General features: G+C 34.8%; 1 protein-coding gene across 1 annotated transcript in view; it reads right to left on the bottom strand.

The window, feature by feature from the left end:
* Positions 1-7,162: 7,162 nt before the first annotated feature.
* Smp_100080 (putative tetraspanin) overlaps positions 7,163-22,546 on the bottom strand; it is a gene marked incomplete at its 5' end in the record, with an annotated part of 50,287 nt that continues 34,903 nt past the window's right edge. The window contains one exon of the mRNA XM_018799790.1: positions 7,163-7,590. Within this exon, the coding sequence (XP_018651544.1) occupies positions 7,501-7,590 (90 nt within the window). The 3' untranslated portion in view covers positions 7,163-7,500. The remainder of the gene's footprint in view (positions 7,591-22,546) is intronic.

Below are 22,546 nucleotides of genomic sequence, written 5' to 3'. Positions count from 1 at the left end.
GTTCACGGTTTCCAATAAACATGTCGGCCAGAATTAGGCCCAAAGGGCTACCCATGGCTACTCCATCATTTTGACGGTACAACACATTGTTGGATTTGAATTGTATGTTGTTTGTACACAAAAACAGGATCTGTTTAAATTCATGGATTGTTAAAGGCAGATGTTCAGGATATTCACATACGATCTCTGCCGTTTTTTCCAAGGGGATGTTCTTAAAGAGTGATGAGACGTCAAATGAGACCATTAATTTATCAGAAGCAATTATATGATCAAGTTTTTGTAAATATTCAAAACTATCTTTCAGTCTGTAGGGTGCTAGTTTCTTGCTGATTGGTTCTAAGCACCTTGTCAGCCAGCGGGCGAGTTTAAGAAAGAGTGATTTGGTCACAGATATTATTGGTCTTATCGGGATGTCAGTTTTGTGTATTTTGGGTAGGCCGTATAAGTATGGTAATTGCGGTCCTTTTGTACGTGCCAAAGCACATATATTGGCAGAACCGAGAGAACAGTACATGTTCGTACTTGTGAGCATTTTCCAAAGAAATTGAGGCTTTGAGGGATTAGGGCTCTCAACAGTGCAAAAGCTCGGCATTTACTTGACACTGGGCATACCATTGGCATCTCTCATATCGATAAATATGAACATGGGATAGATAACCTACTAATAAAAAGTCACCGGACATCAGTAAAGTGTACATTATTATTCTGAAATAAATTGATCTAATGATTAAATAATGCTATTGTTCAGTAGCATTTGAACAGTATCATAAATTAGCATACAACATAGGTGATACAACGATGCACTATACCAATATATAGCTAATTCAACTTCGCTGCAGCAAAAGAGACTAGTCCTATTCTCTTCCTTACTATCCCGGTAAATACAATGAAAAGACCAGTTAAGTAACTGAAGCCTTTTGATGACGACACCAGTAAATCAATTAGTCAAATTACACCAACGTTAATCGACTGCAGTTACAATGATTATTAACTTATATACTACTTACACTTGTTACCTCTCGTGGATTTTAGGCGATCCAGAAGCATTTTCCACCGAAATCTGTCCTAGGCAAGCCTTTCTAGTTGCTATTTATCCCTTTGATACTTGTTTGCGACACAATGTCATTCCTGGTCTTCCACTTTTCATTTTCCTTTCAAGATTCCAAGTTAAATCTTTCCGCGTGACGCAGTTTGATGATTTCCGTAATTTACGTCCTATCCACTCCTAGCACATTTTCCTAATTTCCTCTTCCGATGGAAGCTGTCTTATTCTCTCCTATAGCAGGATATTGCTGATGGTATCCGGTCAAAGAACATTAAATATCTTGTGTAGACAATTGTTTAGAAATACTTGTACCTTGTTCATGATGGTTGTAGTAGTTCTCCAAGTTTCAACTCCATAAGGTAGAACTGTCTTGACGTTCGTATGGAAGATTCTGATTTTGATATTGGTTGAGTTTTTTTGAGTTCCTTATGTTTTTCAACTGTAGAAATGCTGCCTTCACCCTGCAAATCCTTTCCTTTACATCTGCATCAGATCATTCTTGTTAATTAATACTACCTTGACGTGGTGGTCGGGTCTGCTTGCATGATGACTCATTCGAGCGATATTGACTAGGAAATATGTTTCTTTAGGATCTGCTATGCCAAGCAGGTCAGTTGAAGAACGTTGAGACTAAAAGCAACAATTTAGGCCCGAGGGTGAAGTCGTATCGTGGACTGCAGAGGGCTTCGAAGCAGTAAGGTGTTTCCTTTGAACAGCCGGCATCTGCAGCAATGATGCCTTCTCACAACGGAATAACGAGGTTAGAGGTCGGCCTCAAAAAATGTCACACCTCACCCAACCCCAAGAACTTTCGTTTCCAGATATAAGGCCTTTTGAAGTGTGGGGGCAACATATCAAAAACGTCCTGTAAAAAAGGCTGTGCGCGACCAGCCTCAAACAGTTATTCCTTGGGCTTTGCGGCCAAGCTCTCATATCTCTGAGACTACCATCCATTCAGCTTCTTTCTTTACCCTTCGAGTATCTGCAGTCTCTACTGCTACTTCCCGCGGCCTCGCTGGTGTAAACATAGTTTATATATTCTTAAGCAGAACAGGGTTTATTAGCTTGGATTGCGATAAACAGTTGCTTGTGTGCTGCACGACTCAACGGGAGAGTAACAATTAGGAAATATAGGGACGCACGCCGTCACCTCTGCCTACGCTTCCATTGATCACAGCTCGGACGAAGTTAAGGATGAGTTTTATATGAAGCTATCCATCCTCCGAAAAGCTGAACACTCTGAAGTAGTAACAAATTGTTTCTTGCGTTTCGTAACCTAATATAAGCTATTTCTTCAGAGTCAATATACGGCCGAAACAAATTGATAAAAGTTTAAATAATACAAAGGAAATGATTGTTTCCTGTTGACTGCATTCCATGCTTATAACTACACCACTGAGCTATTTTGCTTAAAGCTTTTTGACCATTAATTACCAATATATAAAATTCATCCATGAAATCTCCACTTCAAACAGTTAGTAAATTCATATATCACGAACACGTATGGTGCTATGAAGACTTCAGGTTATCTAGTTTTTCAGTATGGTGATAGCAATCATGTGCTCACTAGTGACGAGCTTCAAGATGGAACTTCTGGAGTTCTAGTGAGAAGCCGTAACCAGTGGAGTCTAATCCTTGTCTGCTGTGAGACAGTTATTCACCTCAGACAATGAATGAAGGGTTGCTCAAGATCGTGGATCGATTGAACTTAGACAATAACATTTCTGGATGCCGGCTCAGTGGTCTAGATATTAAACGTTCGCGTGCCAGATCAAAGGTCCTGGGTTCGATTCTTGCGTGTGGGAACGTAGACGAGCACTGCAGAGGAGTCCTATACTAGGACGATATGACCGTCCAGTGCTTCCAGGTTTTCCATGGTGGTTTAGCTTTAATCGAATCATGAATTCAACTGCGAAAATACTACAATCCCCACAAATTCCCATACTGATAATTATAAAATGTTTCAAATAAATAATTTTATTAGTATAAAGTAGAGAATGGTTATGCAATCGGATTGAGTTTCAGTACGAACATATGGTAAGTGCTGAATTATGAAATGATTGAGCTTATTCTAATAATCTGCTATTGTACTTGGGTTTTCCTGAAAATTCTAGAATACTACTAAACATAGTAACAGTGTAGTAATAAGTCGATCAGAACCTCTACATGTAACTTTTCATTTTCGCGATATTTCTAGCAAAACTTCTAATCAAACGCTGATTGGATTAAATGCTTCTTAATGTTTCCTGAGATTGTCATGTCTATTGCGAGAAATTTTCAGGATCGCCCTAACATAAAGGTCTAATAAATATAGACATAAAGTCTATTGAATATGAACAATAGATTTCGATTAATTTTAACTTCTAATTCGTCACGTAATACTTGAAATTCTCGAACGTAGAATACTTTTTTTTTTATTCCTCAACAGACTATGCTGTGCTTCATATCACTATAAACATAATTGTATAGCTTTAGGGGAGAACGTTATCAGGAAGATTTCTCGTTAAATTGGCTTCATTTTTTCGTCAAAGGTTTATTTAATTAAATGTTGATGTAAAGGTTGAATTTAGTTCGTCTCCTGCTATAAATCAATATCACCTGGAAGCACTGGAAAACTGTCTGAATTTTTTTCAACAATGAGCATTTATTATCTTGTAGAAGGGAGGACCGACATGAGCATTCTCAGGTCCCAAGGCGAGCTTAATAGCTGTAAAATATTGGTTTTGATTCTGATGTATGCTAACTTCATTTTCCTAATTGAACCAGTAACTAATGATTTTGTTTATTTTAATAACGCGAACGACTGTTTAACCTGTTGTATCCATTTAGTTTGTTGATTCTGATTGACCCACAGAACTTTGTTCTTTCCATCAACCTATCCACTCAGAACCAAACCTCACACGATAAAAACACCAACTATAAGAAAACAACTCACAGCTATAAAGTAGAACGGAGTGAACTGCTCAGCAGTAAACTCATCAATCAGTGGGAAAATGGGTATCTCGCCTATGCAACAAATAATGGTCCCCGACTACAATCATTTAACAAAACCTTTTTCATTATTCAGGATGAGTTATTTGCCTGCGATTATTAGTCATCAACCAAACAGATCATTGAGAGTCTTTATTAGTGTGACAACAGACGTCATGCTATTTACTGGATGACAACGTTGTTCTAAGTGGAAATTCATAAGAAAACATAAACCATTTTACTTTGTTCTGTATCCATTATTTCAAATTGTATGCTAGAGAATATTTTTTTATTTATTAAAACACATAAATATTGGTACAAGGAAGCACCAGATATATATGCGCAACACAAATCTCATTTGATTTGTGTGAGGGCTGAGATACTGCCTAGGTGCCCAAACAAAAGCAGGTGGTTTCCTTAGGGGGTCACACACGGAGCCTTTGACCTAAAGGTCTGATCCACAAGATAGTGGAGTATCGTAAGGAGATGCAGTCTCATGGTAGCCGGTGACCAACGATTGATTCATACACTATTTGTTCCCTTAGGATATTGGAGCCCATGTGCACCATTGGTTTGGAATCAGGGTTTTCCAACTCCCCTAGGTGAACTTTTTGTGTCCACCAACCCGGTTAAAGTGCCGGACATTCGCTTTTCGTCTTCTCAATTTCGTGAAGAACAATAATGCCACAACAAGGCAGTGAGTAGGACTTCCCTGGCAGAGGCTATATACGCGTGGCCATGTGAGAATAGCTAGAGAATAACTATTACTCCTAGAGGTAATTATCGGTTTTCAAAAGAAAAAGATTCACTAGTTGAGTTAAACCATATCAGCCGTTTATTGACAGTGAAAGACACTTATATAATATCATGAATTGATAAAAATACAAACAACAACCCTTAAATACCAACCCAGTTATCTAAAAGCTAAGCGTCACCTGATGGTTCAGGTTTCTGGTTATGCATAGATTAGAAACATGTCTCATGCTAAAGTGAAATAACTGGTTAACTACCTCATTGTTTTTAAATATTTAGCCAAGATCGATCCCCGATGTATCGTATTCAATTCAACAATCACCACAAACTTCTCTTCCTGATAATTCTCATTCTTACTAATGGCTTATATATATATATATACTACCACCACTAAATTAACTACTTCTATGAATCTGGTGTTTATCTTGTTGTGCTAACGAGATACGGCAACTTGGACTGATACATAAATGTGCCTGGTCCTACGTTGTAGCTGACTGACTGACTATTAATGACTATTGTATCACTACTAAATATAGAAAGCAGTAAGAAGTGTGTTTATGTACACAGGTCTTCATTCTGTAAAAAAAGAAGAAAAGCACAATTCACTATGGTAATTATAAATCATAATATTCATGATAACAATAATAATAATACTAAACTTTGGAGAACAATAAAATAACCACTAATCAATAATGTATACACAATAATAGGATACATTAAAACATACTACTTAATTAAATAATTCAGTAGTTAGTTCATATACAATAACAAATATTTTGATCTACCCTGTATTTAAAATATATGCAAATTAAAAATGTTTATTGCACATAATGTCAATGCTGGATAGAATAATGATGAATGAATGAAAAGATCAAGATTTCTATGTTGATTTATTCGTTTTATACTACTCAAAATAGAAAAGAACTAATAAGTAAAACAACTTTTAGTCGAAGAAAAAGAAAAAAGATGAACAATTCAACTAGTTACTATAGAGGAGAAACATTGGAAAAAAAGCAACAACCCCCTCCCTCCACCAATTTTTTTCTTTTATTCATAAAAACTTAAAAAGGATAATTAAATCATTATTGTACATTAAATTAAAAAAAAGAAAAAAACCCATAATGATACATTAACATAGAAGGAAAATGCATTTTTATTCAACGTTTAAGTAATGATAAAAGAGGAAGAAAAAAAGGTTCCCCTTTCATTGCACCTTATACATATACATACATACATAGATACGAGTCCATATACCCAGTTACTATTGATCTATAGAGAAAGATTAATACATGAGAGGAAGGAGAGAAAAAAGAAAGAAAAAAAGTTCCCTTTCATTGCACCTTATACAAAAACATACATAGATACGAGTCCATATACCCAGTTACTAGTGATCTATAGAGAAAGGTGAACTGTTACATGAGAGGAAGGAGAGAACCCATGAACAGGATGATTTATAGAAGACTTATTTATTAGGAATAATTGACACTATACATAAATATAGAAAAGTAAATAAAATGTCATGATTTAAAACTATAAAGACAATGGAAGAGTAAACAAAAATAATAATAGTCATCATAGTAATGATAATATTCATTATTATGCATTGAGTTATACTTCAATGTTGAATAAAGGGATAAAATTCCGTGATATTGTTTATACTACTCTTAGTAGTAGTAGTAGTATAATTAGTAGTAAAGGCGCTTACAATTATATATATGTTTTCAGGTTGTTCATTCACAACCATCCCCATTTTGGTAGGACATTCATTTAAGTGAAAAAGATGGAACTATATTCAAACAATTTCCAAAGAAATAAGGAATTTCAAATTACTTTTACTAGTAGAAAGAAAAAGTGAGAGAAAGAACGGGTATCTGAAAAAAAAGATGGATAGAAGGAAAAGTACCGAAGAAGGAATAAAACATACTAACAAACAAAGATAATGACAAACATTAATCGGAATGTGTCAACACTAAGACTAATTTATTGGTATTAAAAAGAAGAAAAGAGACACGAAATATATATGATCCATAGAATGAAAGTGTGTGTGTGTGTGTGTGTGTGCGGGTATGTGTATGTATCCATATACAAATGATCTTGATATTCATTGAATAGAATGAGGAAAAAAAATAGAATTACAAAGAAGATGACAACAGAAATTTTGAGGAAACATTCATTACTGATGTAGATCAAATTGTAATTCACCATATAGAATATGATTATCATCATCCATACCGTATTCGTTATTCGCCAAAAAGGAACCAACTGGAATTTCATTCAACTCATCTTGTTCAGCTGTAATTATCTATGAATATATATTTCATTTCCTTTGAAATAAGACTATAAATCATAGGAATTCTGTTGAAATGTGTGATTTAATTGAAGGCCAAAGGAGAAGAGGAAGATCAAAGAACACATTACGTCGAGAAATAGAGATAGACATGAGAAGAATGAACAAAAGTTGGATAGAACTAGAAAGGAAGGTGGAGGACAAAGTGGGTTGGAGAATGCTGATCCGCGGTCTATGCTCCATTGGGAGTAACAGCCGTAAGTAAGTAAAAGTGTGATTTAATGATAAAAAAGAAAGGAAGAGAAAGGAATACAACAAGGGAAAAAGGAAGAGGCTAACAAATAGATAGATAGATGAATGAATAATGATTGGATTTTTTGTTTGCTTGTTTGCTGAATCATCTTTTTTTACAAGGATTACTTTGACGGTTGTTTTCCTGTCACTTTTAAACATTCACCTGTACTTCAGTATATTCAACTACATTTTGTTGTTTTACTGAACAACATAAAAGTATGGCAAATAATAATGCGAATAACTAAAAGAAAAGAAAAGAAAGGACGGATGAATGGTAAACAATATGATAAAAGAATTTGATTGAATGACAAATATTAACAATGAAATTAATGAGATGGTATTGTTTTAATGGTTCAACAATATCTCCAACCTATATTGCTAACGTGGTATAGCAACTCGAACTGATGTACGTACGTACGAAGTTCTACGTTGTGACTGACTGCTATTGACAATAATCAAACTTTTGTTATATTATTCACAAGGAACTCTTTATCACAAATCTGTTTTATAATTAGAAATATGAATGATTGGAACTTCAAAGTTGAAATAAACAAACTGAATGTATTTTCATAATTGAAATCATGAATCAATTGAAGCTAGACCACCATGAAAAACCTGGAAGTACTGGATGGCCGTTTCGTCCTATTGTGTGACTTTTCAGCAGTGCGCATCCACGATCTCGTACTCACGAGATTCAAACTCAGGACCTACCAGTCTCGCGCCAGAACACTTAACCGATAGACCACTGAGCCGGCCGGCATCCAACGGTGTTAATGTCTAACTTCAACCAATTCATGATCTTGAGCAACCGTTCACCAATTGGCTTCAGTGAGTTGATATCTCTACAACAGACTTGGTAGAACTCCACTGGTCACTGCTTCCCATTAGAACTTAAGGAAATATCAAAATACTAAATTCTCCAAGGAACCACTTCTGATCTAAAAACTGAATGTCTCAATTGTGCACATTACTGAGGGAGTTAAAAAAACAAAAAGTGAACTATAATGTCAAGTTCTTAGCGTTTCTTTAGATAAAGTTAATCTATAATTGAATTCAAACAGTGAGTTATTAGCGACCTACAAGCTGGCACATACCTGTATCGACGATTCAAGTCGGAACATTACATAAGTAATAAAGATATAAAATTATCAAGATCAATTCCAAAGTAGTAAAACTAAAGATAGCATTAAGAATAGTTTAGTGGCCCGGGATCTGACTCCACTTATATCCTATGATTGATTGTTATTGAGATATACATGTCGCCAATTCTCGTATATAATAATCGACTTAAATCGCGTTAGTGAATAACGGAATTAAATAAATCAAATACGAGAATGGATTTTTTTTAAGGTGTACATTTTTTAAGACAATCAGAGGAACAAAACGAAGGAAGAGAAGAGAGCGAAGCGAAATGACATGAAGTGGAGATGGTGTGTGAGCCAACTCAATTTAACCAAGCGCTAATCAATATTTATGGTCAGGACAAAAATAAGCTACAGACATATAATAAGTAGGATAAGTGTACACACATACGTTCAAATAAAAAGTCAAAGTTGATAAGAGAATAATTACCAAGGTGAAAAAGTGACTCAAGAAGAATGGATAAATTGGCCTGTCCAGAAGCTAGAATAAGTTATATGGGCTTAACATAGTAACCGACACCACAATAGTAGAAAACATTAGACACAGACAGTATGATTTATTAGGAAAGAATAAAATTCCGTAATAAAAAAGTACAACATAAGTTTAAAACTCAAGATTTAAGGGATAATCAAGGATGAATGGATCTGCACTACCGTAATCGATTCTCAATCATCTCATCCAGAATCTTCAAATATTATTTTGCGATAATCGCACTGACTCTAACGAATCGTCGGAATATGCCAACATAGATTTGACTAATAGTTAATGACTTCATGAACTAATGCCATACCTTAGATTAGTTAACCACAGATTCTTCATAACTTACTCCGACACCAATAGACACGGTACATCGAAGTAGGAGGTGATTGGGGATACATGTATTATATGTCTCAACCAATACAATCAATGAAGATCGATATATAAGTTAACATACAAGTATTAATTGCAAATAATTGTGCTCATCAACCATGTAATTCTACTCGTAGCCCATATATTTCTTGTGAAAAAAATCAATAACGAAGAATGATTATATATATATATATATATATATATATATATATATATTTAACACAAATCGATTGTCGAATCGAAGAGTCGGATCAAAGTGCGGACTGACAACTAATACCGTAAAAAGATCAAATGACACAATCTATCACAATGACACTGTGAATATATCTTTCAATACTATATGTTAAAAAATAAACCAAACATCCATTCGATAGAAGTAACAAGACAGTAGAGATGACTTGTTCCTTCAACTTTAAATGTAGTTAGTAGTAGGGAATCATGGATTCTAATGGAATTCAAACGAAGATATTTAATTTTCACTGATAGAAATACAAGTAAGTGAATGTATATAAATATATATTTGAAGGATTAAGATGTCACCTAGGACCGGAGAACGGAACGAAAATCAGCAACACAACAACAGGACGAGCTAAGCTATTATTCTGCATCCTAGCCCTGCTAATTGAAAGAAAAACAGATTCAGCCGAGAAAATATATAATCCCACAAGCAGTTCGGAAGGACAAACAACAAACACACAACTCATACGTATATAAATACAATACAAAAATGTCTTTCCAGGTGGGAAACACGAGCGCGAAAATGAAAAATTAAATTTCCATAATTAAATTACCAAGTGACTTCGGGAGATATAGCATCCCCAACAATTCACTAATGGAATTATAGAAGAACCAGAGGAAAAATGTGTGTCAACCCAAGTTGGCATGCATCACAGAATAGCAGTTTTTCATCATGTAACTAGTGGAGAAGTAGTAACTAAACTCTTAACTTTAGCAGGACTTCAAAGTATCTTGTTAATATTCAAACTTTCTTTTCAATTAGAAAAAAGATTATACATAGTAACTTGGAAAAGGAAAAACAAATCATGACTTCGAACTAATATTAATACTTGAGGTCTAAGGAAAGAAAGAAAAACAATGAATAAAGCCATATTACTGTGACTGATTACGTAATATATCACTCAGGATGTCTAATTAGTGAATAGGATTCTGCTGAACATTCAAAAAGGATATATCTACTGATTTGTTTTATTATTTCCAAAAATGGATATCACAGTTAAGACGCCACGTTAACACACACACACACAGTCTATTATTTATGTTTACACATTTATTTATTTATTTGAACACATAAATATGAGGACAAAGGGGCACCAAATATATATGCGCCACACAAATCTCATTTGATTTGTGTGACGGCTGTGATACTGCCTAGGCGCCCGAAACGAAGCAGGTGGTTTTCTTAGGCACCCACACCCGGAGCCTTTGACCTCAAGGTCTGATCCACAAGACAGTGGAGTATCGTAAGGAGATGCAGTCCCATGGTAACCGGTGACCAATGATTGATTCATACGCCATTTGTTTCGTCAGGATAATGGAGCCCATGTGCACCATTGGTTTGTAATCAGGTTTTTCCAACTCCCCTAAGTGAACTTTCCGTGTCCACCAACCTGGTTAAAGCGCCGGATATTCGCTTTTCGTCCTCTCAGCTTCGTAAACAACAGCCCCGCCAAGAGAAGGCAGTGAGTAGGACTTCCTTGGTGGAGGCTATATACGCATGACCATGTGAGAGCATTTCGAGAGGGAGGGCGGACTCTCCCCACTCTTAGCCGTACCAGGGAATGTGGGGGGGCAAATGTTTACACATGTTCAACGACACTAAGTATAAACTGTCTATCACTGAATATCTCACAGATAAAAGTCAATTCATAAAAGTTTACAAAAATATCTCATACTATATACAGGGTTTTACTTTTTATACAAAAAACTGTATTACTATTATTATTATTGTTACTTTAACTACAATGTACGTTTCTAATTCCGTATAGTATATGTATACATATGTAAAACACTTTATTCACATGTATCTTATCGATATTACAAACTAACTACTTTGTATTAGTATTTGTAAAAATGACAAGAGTTGTTCACTAAATGCATTCTAAAGTGTATTATAGTAGTGTTACCACCATTACCATCACAAGTAATAGTAGTAGCAGTAGTAGTTGTAGTATGAGGAGAAGTAGTATAGACGTGAAAAGGAGTGAAAACATATATGAACAAAACAAATGTTTTCAAAGTGAATGAATAAATACATGAAAAACAACAACAATAATAATAATATTTTTATACTGAGATATCTGTTATACTGGTTAAAGGAGGGTAAGTGATCTAAAAATCGATTTTTGTAGTACTAATCTAGGAAGCTATTGATTATTAGATAAATATTAAGACTTTGTGGATGGGTTGAAATTAGACATTAACACCGTTGGATGCCGGTCGGCTCAGTAGTCTAGTGGTAAAGCGCTCGTGCGCGAGACTGATAGGTCCTGGGTTCGAATCTCATGAGGTGGGATCGTAGATGCGCACTGCTGAGGAGTCCTACAATAAGACGAAATGGCCGTCCAGTACTTTCAGGTTTTCCATGGTGGTCTAGCTTCAATTGACTCACGATTTTTACTATATAAATAGTCTAAATTTGAGTTTTCATAATTACATCATATGCATTTTAGCCCCTGATAACATTTTGAAAAAATCACCATATCAAATTTTATAAAATCTTTAGTCTAATAGTTCATCGAACAGTATTACACAATAGTTGAAAGTCTAATGTATAAAAAAACATTAAAAAAAGGAAATTAAAAATCTCTGAAAAATTTTAACTACAGAAATTCAAAAAAAGAAAAAAGGACGTCAAAACTTCGTTTCAGGAAGTCTTGTTTTGAGACGTCTATATATTCATATTCGATAATCTTTAGTTTTGAATTCCTTCATTGAAGCAGTCTATATCAGATTTTATTGAGAGAAACCTTAGAGTTAATTTTGAAAATTTGCAATTGCTTAGAATTCTTGAAAGTATAATTTACCATTTACTATCTTCTATAGCCCACAGATGCCTTGGTACGACTGAGAGTCTGCTCTCTGTCTCTCGAAATGCTCTCACATGGTTTCGGGTATATAGTCTCTACTAGAGAAGTCCTACTCACTGCCTTCGCGTGGTATTACTGTTGTTGACGACATTGAGAGGACGAAAAGCAAATGTCCGGCGCTTTAACCGGGTTGGTGGACACGGAAAGTTTACCTAGGGGAGTTGGAAAACCCTGATTACAAACCAATGGTGCACATGGGCTCCATTATCCTGACGAAACAAATGGCGTATGAATCAATCATTGGTCACCGGTTACCATGGGACTGCATCTTCTCACTATGCTCCACTGTCTTGTGAATCAGATCTTTAGGTCAAAGGCTCCGGGTGTGGCTCCCTAAATAAACCACCTGTTTCGGTTTGGGCACCCAGTGAGTATCACAGCCCTAACATAAATCAAATGAGATTTGTGTGGCGCATATATATTTGGTGCCCCTTTGTCCTCATATTTATGTGTTCAAATAAATAAATTAATAAATAAAATATTTTCATCTTGTTAGAATTTCTTCTTATTACCATAGATCTCGTTTGTATTTCAACGCATAACTTGGCAAAAAATACAAGAAATAATCTTACGATGTGTTAATCATTTTATTTCATCATGTGATACTCCTCGGTGTCATTTACATGAGACTTATAGTATTCGTTCAATAGTTATTCATTTTTTGCCTAATACTTAATTAGATCAGCTTCTTTGAGAAGGTTGAAAAGGAGAGAATAAAAATTCTTAAAGATTTAATTTATTCTATGCAAAATATATGAATTAAACAATTTTGATGCCTTATTTGTTCGTTGTTTATTTATACTTCGTTTGAAGTCATTCTAGAGTTGCTGTCTCTAACAAGAAGGGTTGGGAATGAGCATAGGAAACCCATCCCGTGGGAAACAACTTTGCTAACAAATAACGCTCACTGGAAAAAATCATTTCAACCACTAGTCAAATATGGATTTTTACAGAGTAGAAGATTATTCTGCTGAAAATTTCTATAAATTACTATTTTAGACAGTGTACATAGATAGCACAGATAATGACATTGTATTTAAAAACAACTACGATGTAACATCAGTTTCTGCTTTACCGATTTTGTGAAACTCAGAGTAAAAGTTAGGAGTCAGCCAGCTTTTTTAAATAACCAAAGTAATACTAAGTTTAAACTCATATACTTATTGTGTCAGAGCTACTGATGACACTTGATGTTCTAAGTCAAACGAAATGAGAATTCCAATTGAATCTACAAGTTAACGGTTGAAAGTCAATTGATCTTACTAGTTTTCATGTCATTCTACGTCATTCAATTTAAGTTGTAAACTATAAAAGTCGGAAATGGTTTATAATAAGCTTTCGATTTGCTCATTAAATACTATCATACATCGTACTATTTATGATTTGTTGCCAGTCTATTATTTACAATCTTCTTCTATAATCACAGCCATTTTTGGCTTATTCATGTAGAGTTGATATTTTATATTTAATGGTGTGATTCGGTCTATTATATCCGTATATAAATTATGTCAGTTGAATATGTATAGTAGAAGCTGATTGCTGACTTATGGACTCAAATTAAGGTATAGATAGGAGCTAGTGAATAACAGAAGAATAGTAACTCAGCTACATCGACTGAAAGTCACCAGTGCGGACCGGGCGGGCGTGTTATTGGCTGAATTAGATAAACTACATTATAGAGTAAATAGTAGACGTGAAACACACCAGATATGAACTAACGACTTTGATTAGGGACTTGACAATTGATATTGGTGAGCGATCTCAAATTACAACATAAACCAACTAAGTTGTCCACAATATACATACAATTATGATAAGTGAATAAGATGATTAACAATCGATTCGTAGATAATTAATTACCTCATGCATCACCTGTTTTGTCATCATTTAATTTTTTTATTACTTTAGTCATTTATTGCATTCTGTTGACAACAAACAAGGAAGCAAAACATGCTTTCCATATCCAGTTATTACCCTTCCCATAAAAAAACATTTTTTTATTGTAGAAAAGACAGAGGGGAGTTTTTGAACGCAGAGGAAAAGATTTCTCATATAGATAGTAGCAAAAACCAGAAAAACTGATGAATAGCATGATACATACACACACACACACACGAGATTAATGATTAGACAAAAAGGAGACAAACCATTGAGTTTTGCACAGATAATAAATCTGTTGTGTTTTTTTTAATTTGACACATTTTATAAGAACGGCAGATTGAAAAAAATGTTTAACATATGTTATATCTAGAGCTTTGATTCTTACTATGCCGCGTACTACTAGACTACTTGAACGATCGAACCTGCAACGTGGCCAGAAAGAAGACAGCAGACTAGTAAGTAGGAATTTTATTCTACCAAAACAGTGTCAAAACATACTACAGAAATCTCATGTATCTATAGTTTTTGACTGAGAGTAAATCATCATTTCGGACAACCAATAGGCGCATAGGGGGTCATCCTTATCCATCCAATAGGGAAGCTACACGTCGACATTCTAGAATATACCCCTGGCAGTGATTGGATGGAATGTCTTCGGCTCTTTCTGGGCTTCTTGAAGGCTTGCTAGAGTTTACCAACGAGCCACCCTTACAACATACCATTAGGAATATAAGATAAACCATTTTATTTATCGTCACATTCTAGAGGGAAGAAGCAGTGAGACAACTTTACACAGAAAAATATTAGGTAGAAAAGTTTTATTTTGTTTTCTTCGACTAACTAAACAGAATATGTGAACTTCGATAACATCAAAACATGAATGTTTTGCCAATTGCTTAAGAACACTAACTAGTAGTCGGTTGGTTTGTCGTAAACATTATACATATTGGCCTCAAAATGCCAGTCAGTTCTCCCTCTAGAAATGCACTTAGAAGCCCATGCGTATACAGTCACTACCATAGAAGTCCTACTCATTGACTTCTCCCAAGAGAGTGTGTTTGCAAAATTGAGAGGACGAGAAGCGAATATCGAGCACTTTAACCAGATTGGTGGGTACAAAGGATCCACCTAGGGGAGTTGGAAAACCCAGATTCCATACTAATGGTGAACATGGTCACCAGGATCCTGAGGAAACAAATGGCGTATGAACATATTGCTGATCACCGGCTACCATGGGACTGCATCTCCTTACGATACTTCACCTCCTTGTGGATTATATCTCCAGGTTAAAGGCTTCGGGTGTGGCCCCTAAGAAATCTGTTTTCACGTGGACTAAAGTTGGGACGACCATAGACTTCTCATGTTGATGAGTAAGTCAAACCATGAGGTTATTCAATACCTTGATTTCTAAATAATTTTAGGTATACAGTAAAAACATATATAACACAAGGGTAATTCCACAAATGTTGTTTATTTAAAAAAAAAAGAAGTATTGACATAACCTTAAGTTTGCAAGATGATGTTGCCTAGTAATTTGGTTTATGTATTTATTGGAAAGACTACATATTTAGACAGCATAATATTATCTGATCAAAAGCAAGATGAACACCGAATTCATAGAAGTAGTTAATTTAGTGATGCTAATATATAAAAGAAAGGTTGTATATAAGGATATAGTATAGGAAGGAAGAAAGTTACGAAGCAATTTTAATCTCAAGGTTTAAGGGAAGATAAAGAGTGTATACACCTACGCCATTGTGATCGATCCTGAGCCATGTCACCTAGAGTCTCCAACCATCAGCTACGATAGTCGCGCTGACTAGCCAACATACACATATATGTTTTCAAAATCTTAAATTGTGATTTCAGTTTATAGTTTTTAAGTAACACAATTATTATCCGTTGTCTTAATATTGACTGCTTCCCTCAGCTAATCTTTATGTATCATGAAGACTAACTATAAAATGAAGCTATAAAACGAATCACTAAACATTTTAGTCTATAGAACTGTACCATTGGAAAGTAATGCTTAAACATTGTATATCTGCTAAACAGGTTTATTTATTTTCATAGTTGAAATCATGAGTCAATTGAAGCTAGACCACCGTGGGAAACCTCGAAGTACTGTATGGCCGTTTCGTCCTATTGTGGGACTCCTCAGTAGTGCGCATCCACGACCTCGCCTCACGAGATTCGAACCCAGTACCTATGAATCTTGTGCCAGAGCACTTAACCGATAGACCACTGAGCTGGCCGGCATCCAATGGTGTTAATGTCTAACTTCAACCAATTCATGATTTTGAGCAACCGTTCATCGATTGTCTTCAGTGAGTTGATATCTCTACAACAGACTTGGTAGAACTCCACTGGTCACTGCTTCTCACTAGAACTCCAGGATTTACCTCTCGAAGTCAGTCACTAGTGAGCATATGATTATAATCAGAAGGTATTTTTTGAAGGTTTAGTATTTTCATAGTTGAAAGCGTGAGTCAATTGAAGCCAGACCACCAAGGAAAACCTGTAAGCACTGGACGGCCGTTTCATCCTATTGTGAGACCCCAAACAGTGCGCATCCATGACCTACCAGTCTCGCGCTAGAGCACTTAACCGATAGACCACTGAGCCGGCATCCGATGGTGTTTATGTCTAACTCCAACCAATCCACGAAGTTGAGCAACCGTTCACCGTTTATTTATGTCGAAAATTTGTTAGATTATTACTTTTAATCACTTTATTTTATCATTATTATTAGTAGTAGTATTACTGTCCACATAATCAACTGTGTTGTGTAACAACCGAATGAAAAATAACAAGAATATACAAAACTAAATTGTCACTGTACAACAATTAATTAATTTTCACCTTAACTTTTAATTAAAAAAAATAATAAGATTCTTTAGTCAATTGTAAGGAAAACGAAAACAAGGATATTTGACCTTGAGTAAACTAACCAATCAACTAGATTGCCAGTCAACCAATCATATAAAACTGTCCCATGCTGCAATTTGACCTTTTTTTTCTTCACTACCTAATATTCATATGAACAACATCTTACTACTGAAAGTCTTTAAGCAAATTTGACGAGTTAGTTAAATACTTTCTCTTCTTCTTCATCTTCTTTCTTTTTCTATGTTGATGTGTATATATGATAATGAGGTGAAACAATCGAATAGGATAATGATGATAAGCGTAAACTTACTTAATCGATTCATAATCTTTTTTTTCGTATTATTTTGATTTCACTTACAGATAGAATGCCTTAAGCCTATGTAATTACAACTTGTGTATTGTACAACATATTAGACAGAGTAATCAATCAGAGATAGAATGATTAGATGAAAAAAAATGGAACAGTATATATACATGAAAAACTAAAATAAAACTATCATTATCCCTTGTAAGCAAAATGGATAGTGGCTAGCAATGGAGTCCAGGACGCGCGTTTCGTCCTCTTTGGGACTCGTCAGCTGGATGTACCTGCATCTCAGAGTTGATGTTCACTCTGGCACTCGAACCCAGTACCTTTCGCTTCAAACAAACAATACTAAATGAATTTATCATTATCCCTGTTTGTTAATAGAAATGAAACACTTAAGGACTATAAATATTTTATGTTGTAAGTTAGTTTTATTATCACTAATATAATAAAAATAGAAAAAAAACTAGATCAATGTTTTCATAGCTGAAAGCATGAATCAATTGAAGTTAAACCATCAAGGAAAACCTGGAAGCACTAGACGGCCGTTTCGTTCTGTTGTGGGACTCCTCAGTAGTGCGCACTCACGGTCTCGTTCAGAGAGATTCAAACCCAGGACCTACCAGTCCCGCGCCAGAGCACTTAACCAATAGACCACTGAGCCGACATCCGATGGGGAGTCCCACAATAGGACGAAACGGCCGTCAAGCAGTGCTTTCAGGTTTTCCTTGGTGGTCTAGTTTCAATTGACTCATGCTGTTAACTATGAAAATACCTAAATCTCCACAAAACCCCTTCTGATTATATCAATGTTGTTAATAATGCTATCAATTCGGAAGTTAAATTAAAAAAGTATATGAGTAGTAAATGACTGAAGAAAGATACAAATAACAATTTTAGCAATGATTATTCCTGATTTCGAAAGACTAGATTGGAAATTGTAATATTTTATGATCTGTACACAAACTCTAAGCAAGAAAATATGCCCATTTTTTCGAGTTGACATATAAGAACTATCTGTCTAGACTATAGGAAGCCAATGTTACAAAATATGTTAATTATTATCCTCTTAAACACCGTGAAGCAATCAAATGTACTTATTAACATACACTGTAAAATTTTCTTGGTTTCAGAAAGAAGACATCACCAATAAAGTTCAACCATGCATGTAAAAACAGTTAACAAAAATTGAGTGCAGTTAGGAATGTAACCCATTGGATTCCAACTAAGTGATTTAAAGGTAACATGCTAATTGTGAGGCCTGATAATCATGGATTTAATTATTGGCAAAGTTATGGGTTGTGTATCTCTGAGAAGTTTCATAATTCGGAAGAGGAATAGGTGTCCAATGCCTTCTAGTTTTCAATGGAATATCTTATTGATTGGACTACCCTTCATAGACCTTTCATTTTAGTAGTAAATTATACTGAGCTAGTTTAATGACGAACAAAAACCACTACATTTTAATCCGTGAGCTATTTCAATGTGTTACTATTGCAACTGAAAACTTATTTTAAATAAATGTACAGTATTTTTCAAAGTTGAAATCATGAGTCAATTGAAGCTAGACCACCAACGAAAACCTGGAAGCACTGGACGGCTGTTTCGTCCTATTATGGGACTCCTCAGCAGTGCGCACCCACACTCGCGAGATTCGAACCCAGGGTCTACCAGTCTGTACAATGACAATGTACAATAACATATAGTGATATAGGGTTAAAAAAGAAAAAAAATTATACGATGGTAATTTTTCTTACATATATATTGACCCTGAAACTAGAGAACACCACTCACAAGCCCATTATGTTGTCTTAGTTAAAAAAACTATTGGTCAGTAATGCGTACTCATCGTTTCATAGAAAGTAGAATATATCACATACAGATAGCATTATGAGTTGGGGTGCCAAAACAGTATCCCTATTTCCAACTTCAATCAATTAAAGGATACATAACTTGACGATTATGCAACACTATCTGATTATACGAATGATTTCAATCCATTATAATGTTTATAATTAAAATCATCTAAATAAACCTATTTCGGTGACTTAACAGCTCAGAAATCCGATGATCAACATTTTTTACAATTTAACACGGAGCATATCCATCATTCAGTGTCATGAAAGTAGTAGAGGGAGGGTAACCGATTCATTTCCGACTTGATTCGAATTGTATGGCATTACAAAACTAATATATATGAAAATGAACGCATGGACACCAGTTTCCTGTGACGTGAAACAGTTTTATCACCGATTAAACTGAAAGTTCTACTGTATCATGTAAATGACTGAGAGACACTGAAGACCTTGCCACTTATCTTTAAGTGGAGGTCCAGGTGATGCATTATTAATGACTTCATAAATCAAGACGTCATATTTGCTTAACACTCTCCAAATCTTGAAGTGATGACTTAGTGCTTTAAGAGGTTTAAGCCCAACTCCACACCAGATGAACAAGTATTCTCTCCGCACTAACTATTCTTCAATTATCTTTGTAGTTAACTACCTTCACTATTCTATGGTGAAAATTGTTTTTAAGTAAAAAAGATGTTCTTTTTTACTTAAACAACAATGGCAGCAATTAATAGCAGTTAAAACAGTAGAAAATCCAAAAAAAATAGGAAAGAAGCGAACAGACTCAACTGATATCATACATTCTACATAATGAAATGAATAAATGGCTTTTATTAAACAATAGTTATGTTAGCATTAGTAGGACTGAGAAGAGATTTTATCATATCAGTAAGGAAATAATTTTAACGTAAGTAATAACTATGGGACGATACAACCAATGATTATGATAAATTGTTATAATATCAGTCAGTCAGCCAGCTCAACATAGGACCAGGCACATATATACATCGGTCCAAGTTGCCATACCTCATTAGCATAACAAGATGAACACCGGATTCATAGAAGTAGTTAATTTAGTGATGCTAATATATAAAAGAAAGGTTGTATATAAGGATATAGTATAGGAAGGAAGAAAGTTACGAAGCAATTTTAATCTCAAGGTTTAAGGAAAGATAAAGAGTGTATACACCTACGCCATTGTGATCGATTCTGAGCCATGTCACCTAGAGTCTTCAACCATTGGTTACGACAGTCGTTATAATCAGCTGAGGCTAATTTTTAAAAATCGTAATGCATAAGGTAGAGAAGCTCATCCATATGTCTGCATAATACTCGGTCTCTAGAGCCATTATAAGGTCACAAAAACTCTCTCAGCCTCGATCACATAACTTCAATATTGTTTGTATGTACTCCGGTTGTGTAAGTTTCTCATTTTTATTACGCATATATCCCTACAATACTCATACCTCTGAACAGCCGAAGCTTCAGTAACATCTGCGAATATCGCAGCCAATAATACTGGTGCTTTTATTATACAGTTCACAGCGATCATTATAATTTGCCTTAGTCTCAATCTGGATCGAGAGGAAAAAGTTCCTATTCTAGCAGATTTCGTCCTCTAACATATATTACATCGAAAGATATCATCATCAAGGTAGTCTGCGCAAGGTCTACAAGTCAATTGATTACCGCAATTACAAATTCAGGAACTTTTTAGTAGTCTCATCTGTTGTAGCCGCTTAATTGTCATATTTTCTTTAAAATCCTCTGTGAACCCATTGTACATGAGCATCAGGTACTGAAATTGGTACTGTGGCCTTGAAATCTCTCAGACTCTTCTGAATGGCTCGTCCAAAACTATAGTCTTGCCAAAAAAATCTTCTAATTTAGTCTTTTATACAATACAATAAGAAATAAAAATTACCATGTCAATTAAGTATAAAACTTCATTTTATTAAAATCTACAAAATTATAAAATGGATAACACCCTTAATCATTAGGGTAAATAATGATGAATGGATGGATATATGTATGTATCAATATAAACTATCAGAAAGAAGACAACTTTAAATAATAACAATAACATAGATGAAATGAAAGGGTGCACATTAATCTGGTGTAGCATTAACAATAGAAAACGAAATACGACATAAAGAACTGATTTTGAGTTATATCACTTAAGATTATAACATCGGTTAAATATTCAGTGATCACGCAATTATAAATGTCCTTATCCTACAGGAAATCAATCGCGATCCGAATAGATCAGTAGTAACATCTCAAACCATGAAAATGAGTGACATTAGTTCGAATCCCATGAAGAAGCATCCGTTCCAACTGGATCGGAGGTATGACCTCCTGACGAGTGCCAACTAGCACAAAACCTAGAAACAGTTTGCTATAGACTACTTCTAAAAATCTAGTAAGATCATTAGCTGTTTGATTACAGATATCGCATGACACCTAACCAGGAAGTTTGAAACTTTAGATATTTCAGTTCAGTAGACAATTGCTTCATGAAACGATATCTTATTTTAATTTGTTGATTTCCAAACTTCTATCAACCTACACTTATGGTAAATACTATTGAGAGTCAAAGCGAACGGAACTAACACACAAGTAAAACACATCATCATATGCAAATAACGTCAAGAAGGCATTTATAATCCAATAGATCCAATCTACATATATCGCTTACAATCATAATTATAGTTTTTGCCAATAAAGCAGTGCAAACTGAAATGCTAAGTAATAAATAAATGGGATGTTTGATAAGTAGAAAAATCGGCATAAAAATACAAGAAGCTCATAAAACCAGCAATTCAAAGTTTATCACCCTGATGAGTGAATAGTATATTGGACTTTCCAATATATGTAAGTTGATTTTGCATGATTTATTTTTTTAAACACGCATATGGATACCTTACTACCTCAGCAATTGCTAAAACACTTAATTTTGAGACGATATACAACAGTTTAGAATTAATGTAGAACTTGTGTATATGCGTTAATGTATGTATATGCATTCAGGTTTTCATACTTCATTTAAGTATAGAACTGAAGGAACTAACAAGATTAAGAAGAATAGAAGCGGGAAAGTTAATCATAAATAAATCCTTGCTATTGCAACTGATTTTATGTTATGGTATTAAAATTCTCCGACGATAA

The sequence above is a fragment of the Schistosoma mansoni genome, chromosome 3 (genome assembly GCF_000237925.1).
Source record: "Schistosoma mansoni strain Puerto Rico chromosome 3, complete genome".
NCBI classification, from domain to species: domain Eukaryota; kingdom Metazoa; phylum Platyhelminthes; class Trematoda; order Strigeidida; family Schistosomatidae; genus Schistosoma; species Schistosoma mansoni.
This window is presented reverse-complemented; position numbering and strand designations above follow the sequence as displayed.